This window comes from Ctenopharyngodon idella, chromosome 3 (genome assembly GCF_019924925.1).
Source record: "Ctenopharyngodon idella isolate HZGC_01 chromosome 3, HZGC01, whole genome shotgun sequence".
NCBI classification, from domain to species: Eukaryota; Metazoa; Chordata; class Actinopteri; order Cypriniformes; family Xenocyprididae; genus Ctenopharyngodon; species Ctenopharyngodon idella.
Genome location: NC_067222.1, coordinates 43,812,759 through 43,822,927, shown reverse-complemented (window position 1 = coordinate 43,822,927; position 10,169 = coordinate 43,812,759). Strand labels below are relative to the sequence as shown.

General features: G+C 39.1%; 1 protein-coding gene across 2 annotated transcripts in view; it reads right to left on the bottom strand.

The window, feature by feature from the left end:
- Positions 1 to 214: 214 nt before the first annotated feature.
- The window catches only part of LOC127509268 (cytolytic toxin-alpha-like), a 27,291-nt gene continuing 17,336 nt past the window's right edge, over positions 215 to 10,169 (bottom strand). For both annotated transcript variants that reach the window (XM_051887858.1, XM_051887859.1), the window contains exons 2-5: positions 8,190 to 8,282; positions 6,287 to 8,002; positions 1,312 to 1,421; positions 215 to 1,206 (exon numbers count right to left, since the gene is read on the bottom strand). In XM_051887858.1, coding sequence (XP_051743818.1) covers positions 883 to 1,206; positions 1,312 to 1,421; positions 6,287 to 8,002; positions 8,190 to 8,282 — 2,243 coding nt within the window. In that variant the 3' untranslated portion in view covers positions 215 to 882. The remainder of the gene's footprint in view (positions 1,207 to 1,311; positions 1,422 to 6,286; positions 8,003 to 8,189; positions 8,283 to 10,169) is intronic.

Here is a 10,169-nt window from a genome sequence, read left to right as displayed (position 1 = left end):
TTTACACAGGCAGGTAGTCCCAACCTGGTAATGGTGTCCAGTCTGAAGAGCAAGTTAACTATCTAAGTAAGCATACAATTTTTAATACTTCTGTGAAATATTATCACTGCCTCTTCCAAGGAAATAGAATCTTTACTGTCACAACACTATCACTATCTCTAACCTTAGAACTTCTCTTCTACTATGTGCTGCAGCATATACCAGACAACATTGCTCTTTGCAGGAACAAAAGTTTATTTAGTGGCCGGGAGTTCTCTAGTTTCATTTACTAAGAGAGACTCGCCGAACAAAAGAATACATACATATTTATACTTTGTAAATGATGCAAGGGTTAATAAATTTACACAATACAATCTCTGACTGGTTACATTCAGCAATGCAAAATTAATGCAAAATGCAATGCAAATAAATTGTCTTTCACAGGATTAAGCATTCTAAAGTCTAGATTACGTGATAACATGGTGTACAAAAATACATAAGTGGCATATCTGTTTAAAATCTTCCTTGCTATATGTCTTTTACTATTTTCAAATCTTCTCATAACCTTTGTGACCCTTCCCAGAATATTCAGGGCATCTTGAGATATTTACTGCAGCAAACACATTCATATTTCATTGAAGCAGAAATCACACTTGACAAAAATAATCATTAAGTTTCTGTCTTTCCAAAGACTTTTCTGAGTCTATACTCACCCTTATTACAACATTCAACTTCCCTCATTTCACATCATTTTTTATTTTATTTTTTATTTCTTTTATGTTTTTTTTTTTTTTTTTTTCTACCACAGTATACTAACTTATACATGCATATATGATTGGCTGTTTAGATGTTAGATGCTCAGATATTCGAATACTGTTAGCAACAGATATGTATAGATGGAGGCTAAATGAAGTAGAAGCCCAGAGCATCAATTTCATCTCCGCTTCTCCCCGCAATGCCATAACACTTTCCAGACTTCACATCAACCTTGACAGGCGTACCCAGATGTGGACACTTGACAGATAATGTTGTTCTCTTACCATTGCTTTTAGCAACCACAAATTCCAAACCTCCACATCTGTTCTGATTCTTATTTGGCCACAGTGTTGCAGCGACAATTTTATCACTGTCGTCAAATAGAAATTCATGCTGGGAAGTTCCTTTTAGATTGCCAACTTCAATCTTGTGGCCACCTTTGAAGGTCACCTGGACTGTTCTCAGTGTTTCCTAAAAGGCACACATGTATTTCATGTGAATAAGTAAATGAAAATAAGGCAATAAATAGCAGGAATCAAAGATGAGAAAATAGAATTGAAAACAATATTCACACACTTGATTGTAAGTAAAGATAATCCTCTCAACAGTGCTGCTGGAAGGAGTATTAAAGAAGAATTCACCTCCTCCTCTCCCACCCACAATCACAGGTTTTGCTGAGAAAGGAACTAAAAGAAAAACAATGGTGGCATTCACATTGCAGCAGAGTAAAACACATTTTCACACCTATAGACATTTTAGTGTCTGCAACTCACACATTGTTGGATTGTGAAGAAAACCAGACCAGAGGTAAGACCTTCTGGTTCAAATGGGATTCGAACCATGGACCTTCTTGCTGTGAGGTGAAAGTGTTTCCCAGTGAGCCACTTTGTTTCCTTTAAAGGGTTAGTTCACCCAAAAATGAAAATTCCGTCATTAATTGCTCACCCTCATGTCGTTTCACACCCATAAGACCTTCATTCATCTTCGGAACACAAATTAAGATATTTTTGATGAAATCCGATAGTTCAGTGAGGCCTCCATTGCCAGCAAGTTAATTTAGACTTTCAAATGCCCAGAAAGCTACTAAAGACATATTTAAAACTGTTCATGTGACTACAGTGGTTTAACCTTAATGTTATGAAGCAACAAGAATACTTTTTGTGCGCCAAAAAACAAAAATAACGACTTTATTTAACAATATCTAGTGATGGGCGATTTCAAAACACTGCTTCATGTAACTTCGAAGCTTTACGAATCTTTTGTTTTGAAACAGTGGTTCAGAGCGTGTATCAAACTGCCAAAGTTACATGATTTCAGTAAACGAGGCTTCGTTACGTCATAAGTGTTTCGAAATGTCAATGGTTCACGTGACTTTGGCAGTTTGATACACTCTCCGAACCACTGATTTGAAACAAAAGATTCGAAGCTTCATGAAGCAGTGTTTTGAAATCACCCTTCACTAGATATTGTTGAATAAAGTCATTATTTAGTTTTTTGGTGCATAAAAAGTATTCTTGTCACTTCATAACATTGTTTGAACCACTGTAGTCACATGTTTTAAATATGTCTTTAGTAGCTTTCTGGGCATTTGGAAGTCTAAATTAACTTGCTAATTTATAAATATATAAATAATATCTTAATTTGTGTTCCGAAGATGAACGAGGTCTTACGGGTGTGGAACGACATGAGGGTGAGTAATTAATGACAGAATTTTCATTTTTGGGTGAACTAACCCTTTAATGACAGACATAAGATACAGATAATTGTAGCATTAAAAAAAAAAAAAAAATAATATATATATATATATATTATACAACTGTTTTTTATGTTTTTTGTAAAAAATGTGTAAAAAAAAATTACAGGTACAAAACTTTTTTTTTTTTTTTTTTTGTACATTTGTATAGATGCTCAAATGTACAACACAGACAGCAAAATCCTCAGTGAACACTGCTCAGAGTCCAGTCTACAGAGTGTTAAAAGAAAAACTGAAGCAGTGTTGAAGTTAATGAGATAATTAAGTGATGATTGAGCATTAGTAAAATCATGAAAAAAATAAAGGGACTGTTGATACAACACTGTTTTCAACCAAAAATGGAAAACTTTATATGCATTTTGGCCGTTCGTTTACATGACAATGCGTTTTGGGGGCCTAAAAACACAAACTTTTTAAAACTGGATTCAAAGTGCAAGTTTTTGAAAATGATACCGTTATCGTCTCCATGTAAACTACAAAAACGGTGACGTCCTGTGCATGTGTTTTACGTGTTCAGTCTATAGGCACGTAATGTTTTTTACAAAGTGACATCGCCAACTACTGGCCTGGCATGAATAATACTACGTTTTTATTCGTTTTTTTGTGGATCCCCCGTGTGAACAGGGATCGCTTTGACAATATTGTCATCTGTACATGAAAGATGCAATGTCATGTAAACAGACCCTTAATGTCTTCTTTTATTTGCAGTTGATTTTACTAATGATCACTTAATTAATCACTTAATTATGATTATGAATCATTAACTTCAACACTGCTTCAGTGTTTCTTTGGACTCATAATGGACTTGAACACTGAGCAATATTTAATGAGGATTTTACTGTGTATGTTGTACATTCCATATGTGTACATTTCAGCATCTGTCCAAATGTACAATGTTTTGTACCTGTAAAATAATGTTTTATACAAGCATAAAAGTTATGTTATAGCCTTTTTATTATTATTCTACAATTATCTGTATCTTATGGTTGTGATTAAAGGCAGCACCATGGGAAACACTAGCTATGTTTCCATCCACCTATTTTTATGCACGTTTTGGAATATCGCATAAAAAAACGCTGGACAGAAACGCCAAGATGCGCATAGATTCTAAAAATGTGCATGAAAACTTTCTCAAATGAGTAGGATACCTTTTTTATGCGATATGAAAACATGCGCTTAAACTACAATGGAAACACATTTACCAAATAAATTCTTGATGCGATTCAAAAAAGACATGTGACTTTGCAATGGGACGGGATAACTGGACAAATCAGCGGACCGATCTCGTTGCACAGCATCTGAAATGCTGTTTTGGTCATTGTATAATGCCTGAGCAAAGTCTATCGTTAAAGTGGTTTGGTAAAATTCCCTCCCAGAAGCGCCTCACACGATTACGTTCACAAACACCAGGCATCTGAATGCAAGATAACATGACAGTGTGTATTGTTCGTCTGTGCGCTCTGAGGTGCAAGTAATTTATTATACATGAAAATTATTATATACAGTGGTTTCTGCTGCAGCAACTTCCATTTTTATTAGTAATATTTAGCTCCAGTTTATCAGGAAGTGACGATTTTGTTCTCTTTGATTCACTGGATGGAAACGCTGCTTTATATGTGATATTCCAAATTTGCACACAAGTTAAAGCTGCAGTCCATAAGTTTGGCCTCTTTGTCGCCATCTCTGTTTGAAACCTGCAATTGCAGTTATTTGCAGAATTATCATCTTTACGTGGGTAGTGCGTCGGCACGGCTCCTCAGCGTGGATGAATCTAATGCTTTGAGGAGAATGTGTGGCTGTCAGTCACCACACCGGTGGATACTGTACAGTAGGGGTGTAACGATTCACTCACTTTCTCGATGCATTGATTACAAATTCTGACGATGCATATGCATCGATCTTGAAACATGTTTTTTGAATCGTGAATCGTTAATTTTGGCCGATAATCGATGTAAAATGCTAAGAAATCGGATTAGTCTCTATTGTGCACTGTCATTCACGCTCATCCAGCTCTCCTTCACAGACACGCGCTGCACTCTTTACCGCCTCTCACTGGATTGCGCTCGCTCTCTGTCCGGAGCTCTCATTGACAAATTTTTAAGCAGCCCACGTTTGAGAAAACCTGGACACATCTGTGCCTCAGAGTTTGGTCTCCACAGTCAGACCAGAGCTCTGCTCTGCCCTTCGAAGGGAGTAGGGCATAGGGATGCTCACTTCCGTTTGGAATTTGCCCATAATAAATGGTGTGTCATTGTCACTTTTGGTCCGGTTCCCAGACACACTGTTGCTCGGTCCTCAGCCAGCCGAGAGGCTCTTCCTCGCAGTGCCATGCGATGGTACTGGACGTTCGGTGGACGGCTCAATCCTTCTCGGCCCCCTGATGGCCGGCGATGGCTCCTCCGTTCCCTGCTCCTCCCCATCATGGCGGACAGCAGCAGGCTCCCTGAACGGCGGCAACTCCTCCCCCCACCTCAACCCATGAGCACGGAAGCGAGCTCTCCATCCCACCTGTTCTTTCATCACTCCAGCACCACCGCCTTGGGCAGCCACTCGCGGTCTCCACTCTTCTGCGCTGCATGACCTCCTCAGCACTGCGATCCCCCTCAGAGCGAGGGCTCTCAGACAGTATGTCCCTCCTTCCTCCCAGTTTCGGCACCAATGTAGCAAAGTTCTTTGTTCAGGGAAGGAGGAGGCGGGAACCGGTGAATGTTCAACGTAACTTTAATAATCATAAAATAAACAAACAACAAAATGAAAGTAAAAGCAGCAGTGCCTCACGGTCCACTGCCGCACACACATAAACAAAACATAACGTAAAATAGTCCAGGCCTGGTCCTCTCTCATTCTTCACTGTCGTCGGTCCTCCCTTTATGCTTCTGGAGCTCCTCCATGAGAGATATGAGACCGGTGCAGTGCGCAGGTGACGCTCCTCAGCAATCATGCCACCGGCCTCGCTCCGTTCTCTCACGGCTCTCGCCCCGCCCTGCTTGTCACAGTGTGTTTTACTGCCCATGGATGGATCCCTGGCTGAGATTTTTGTTGCTATTTTGTGTGGCTAAGTTTACAGCTCATGTGTTACTCATATCCAGATCTGGGCCATTCAGTGGCCGTCATACTTTTTCGTACGTGGGCCAAGAGAAAATTGTTGTGTGGCCTAGAGCTGGGCCAGACAACAATTGCTATGTGGGATGGTGGTCAGTTCTGTTTTAGAGTGCTAAATATGTTAATGTTCACATACTGTTCAGTTATCAATGAGAATAACAACAGCATTCAATAACCAAACTGACTCCACACTGCGCACTGTTTTCATATAGGGGCCAGTACTCACAGAAACAGAGATATGAGCTGTTTGTCATCTGAACGTTTTAGATCTAGTCACTGTCTTCAACTGGCATCTCACATTAGATTATCTGAGCTTGGGTAAAAATGTTAAAAATAAATAAATAAGTAAATAAACAAGTAAATAAATAAAAGCATTTAGAGACACTATCCATTAATTAAGATTTGATGGATAAACGCGTTCCTTTAACCGAGAAAAAACTTTGCAGTGTTAAGGAAATCGCCATCTCATTCACATCAGTTACAGTCTCTATTGGGAGGACCAAAAAGGGGCTTAATGATACAGTAGTTATCCATTCATATAGTATCAGCTTGAATACTGTATGTAAGCTGCAGTGTGATCAGGACAGTTTGAAAGTCACATCTGTTATTTAAAACGGTTGTCAAACCCAAACACTGACTGTGTGAATTCAGAAAAAATTAAAAGATTATTCCTAAAAATGTGCAGATCGCACTTACCTGAAGAAGATACAATGTTGACAGTATCACTGGCTTGACTCATTCCCATTCTATGCACTGTCCTGTAGCGGATCAAGTACTGCTTTCCAGGCTCCAATCCAGTCAGAGTGTAGTCTTCATAAGCTGTGTTTTTGACAAGCCACTGTTCCTCAGCTCCAGAATCTGCTTTTACCTCCTTGTACTCCACTCTGTACTGCACTATTTCTCCATGTGGGGACTTCCACAGTTTCAGGGACACGGATTTGTCCAAGACATCCTTCACTATCGGCGGGGGCAGTGACATGAACTTTAACTGTGTGCATGTCAGTTTCCCTTTTTCATAAAGATAGATGGAGGAGCCTTGACTGGAGGGATCGGAAATGGCAGAAATAATGAAGCAGATTCTCTTTGCATCTGTATTGCTCTCTGACAAATGCCTGAAACGACATGTGTTCTCTCTCATCTTTACTATGATATCACGATCATTGAACCATTTTTTAAAAGGTGCCATAGAAAACATTTCCCCCCTCCCATCTTGCTCTTGAAACTTGACAGAATTCACGAACTCTTTAAGGGTTAAAAGATACGGGTCTTCATACTTTAGAGATGTGAAAGTCAAGCACACCACATCATCAATATCAGGATCAAGGAGGATGGAGTTGAGGCCGTCTGAGTCTTCAATTGTGATCCCCTTCAGCTTCTTGATTTGAAAACTCAAGAGGTGAAGTTCAGACTTTGCATCATCTAACCACTGGTTAAGCATGCCAGCATTAAATGGGGAGCGGCTGTGGATCTCCAGTATGTCTTCCAGTGATTTCTCCTCCATCTGTCCTTCTCGAATGCCAGGCAAGACCTTTGCCACTGCTTTCATGAACATTATCTTGTAAGTGTTAAATGAGCCCTGAAATGAGCGCAGCCTCTCTTTGATATCACTGAAAGAATTTTCCATTGCACTTCTGGACAGGTCTTTGCATGTCCTCTCTGCTTCTCCCAGGCTCTCAATTATATCTTCAGTGATGGAAACCAAACTTGTGTGGATTTCTCTCCTCAACTGAGCTGCTTTGTTATCCAATAAATGAAGAGGATACAGCCAGACTTTTATGGGAACCCCATTCTGCTTATTATTCTTTAGCAGAGTGGGGAGCTGCTTGAACAAATTCAGGGCTTCCATGTATGTGGTGGGGTTCTGCTCAAGATGGAAGTCACCATGAAATGTACAGCTAATATTGTTAGCCCTTTTCTTTTCATCCTCTGTCATTTGTACATCTCCTTTTCCTTCAATTGAAAATGCAGGGATCTTCTTGACCATGACATTCAGTTCTCCCTCAATCTCCTGCTTGTTTTGGTCCTTGGAAAATGTCCGATCAAACACCATGAAGGCCTGAGCTCCGTACAGCACAGCCGTGACCACATGAGTTGCTGTTTTCTGGTCAAATACCTGAGGGTAGGTGATCTGGCCCAGCTGGGTCATAGTGAGCTGTTCGAATTTGGAGGTTTCTTTGTAATACATTGTTACTCTGGACTGCTGATTTGAGGATTTGGTGTCATGCAGATACTTGGCAGATCCTCCCACCTCCACCAGCCCCCCCATGAAGCTGGCTTTCAGGGAAGCACTTACATCCAGGAGATTAGACTTACTAGAGAGAGAATCAGAGCTACTGAACTTCAAATCTGTCAGGAGCTGCGGACGTGTGTCCAAATCTTCAATCAAGGATTTCTTATTCCACAGAGTAACACCTGAAATGAGAAATGGCTTGTAACTATGTACAAGGAAATGCTGCTGGAAGTAAATGTGCAAATGTTATGAGTTGTTACACAAGGACTGTTAATCAGTGATTCAAAATTTGGGCAAATAAAGGATTTTCATTTATTATTATTATTATTATTATTTTATTTTATTTTTTTATTTAGGTAGGTACATCACCTGGAATGAAGGAATCCATGCGGCAGTCATAAAGCATTCCAGGATAGAGAGGTCTTCCTAGGGCTGCTACTTCAATTGGCCCTGATTCCATGGCTAACAAAAAAAGAGAACATTTATCAAATTAGTTTGCAACTTTCTGAATGCTATAGAAACCATTATAAAGAAAACATGGTTTTCTAAAGTGATGACCTGAAGCCTGTACAGCAGGTTTTGTTTTGAATAAGAAATCGCAGATACTGAAAAAAAAGTCATTTATGTGTCCATTTACATTTCTATTGCTCTAAAATTGTAGCAAGCGTCACAGGTAAACAATTTTGGAGACTAACAAAATATGGCGTTTACTGATGATTATTTATTATATTTTTATTGTATTATACACCCTTACGAAACAAAAATATATGGGAATACACTGCAAAATATAATGTGCTATATTACATAATACATTTCCATATATGGGAAACTAGTGCTTATATTTTTCAATATACTGCAATATATGCATTGACCATGTATGGCTATATATTGATGCATATAAAAATATTTAGAAATGAAGACAAAAATAGCATTACATGCAATATTCTTAAACTTTTTTTCCTTTATTGAGTTCATATATTGCATTTAGATGTTCCCATATAAATATGAATGTATTGTACACACATATTTACACACATTCACAGAATGAGTTACAGCAGATTTCTAGTTCCCAGCATGCTTTGCTTCTGTGTTAAAATTAAGTGTTATTTCATGTGTTTTGCTTGGTATTAATATAGGGGGAGATCGGTTGAGCCTCGTTCAGACTGTCAGTCCAAATCTGATTATTTCTGTATCCGATTGGAATCTGATCTAAAAACTTTAATGTCCACACTGTGTATCAAGTGTTCAGATCCGATTTGTGTGTCCATGGCGCTTTTTCGCTTTCTGGAATATCTGCATTGGTTTCTATGCAAATGACGTAGCGTTCGTAGGCAAAAACAACAACAACAACCACAACATGGAGGGGTTTGCAATACAGTTGTCTTATTTACATCATGACAATGTGTAGCCGCCGGCGCTGAACTACTGCATTATGTTGAGACAACAGCAGAAACATAGGAGGCTGGTATGAGCGGCTTTATTCCGTGATGTCGTCTACGATGATCTCAAAACATGTCTCATATCCCTGATAGCACACGTACATCTTGGTGACGTCTATTTGAGATGTGTGTTTACGTCTGGAAGATGTATTTTTTAGAGTGTTTGCTCATCTGCAATACGTCTATAGGACGTTTCCTGTCAGATGTCAAATAGACATTTAGAAGATGTCTTTTAAGATGTTTATGATTTAGAATGTATGTAAAACTGACATCTAAAAGATGTCTATCAGATGTTTGTAAACAGCAGATGTTTTCCAGATGAAGTGATCTTTAACAGACATCTTGCAGATGTATGTGTGCTATCTTTATAGCCTATTGCTAATTTCTGCTCGTCCGGCACTTTGCAACAACACAGCCTTGTTTCTGCAGTGACTTTCAGCATGTTTCCTATAACAACGTCTGACGTTTACATTTTACGTTGCATGAGAAAGTCACATAAACCACACGAAATCCGATCAGAGCAGTCAGACTGAAACGGATTTTCAGAAATGCGATTGAATAGGATTCCAAACCACATATGAATCAAGCTCGAAACGGATTTGTAAAAATCGCATTTCATGTGGTTTGCTAAATCTGATAGGATTTCAATCGGAGATGTACAAAAATCCGATTTGGGCTGACAGTCTGAACGAGGCTTTAGTGTTTTATGTTCTATTATTTTGGAATTTAAAAGGTTTTCTGGTGTGTCTGAGTTTTTGGGGTTACCATTGTGCAGAAGAGAGCCTGTGGTTAGGTTGAGGATTGGCTGAACACCGTTAAGATTATATGTTATTTTATTTAAAAAAGGCTGTGCGCTCTTCAGCACAGTAACGTGCAGTTGTGCTTGACTTGTTCTATTGTTAAGTAGCTC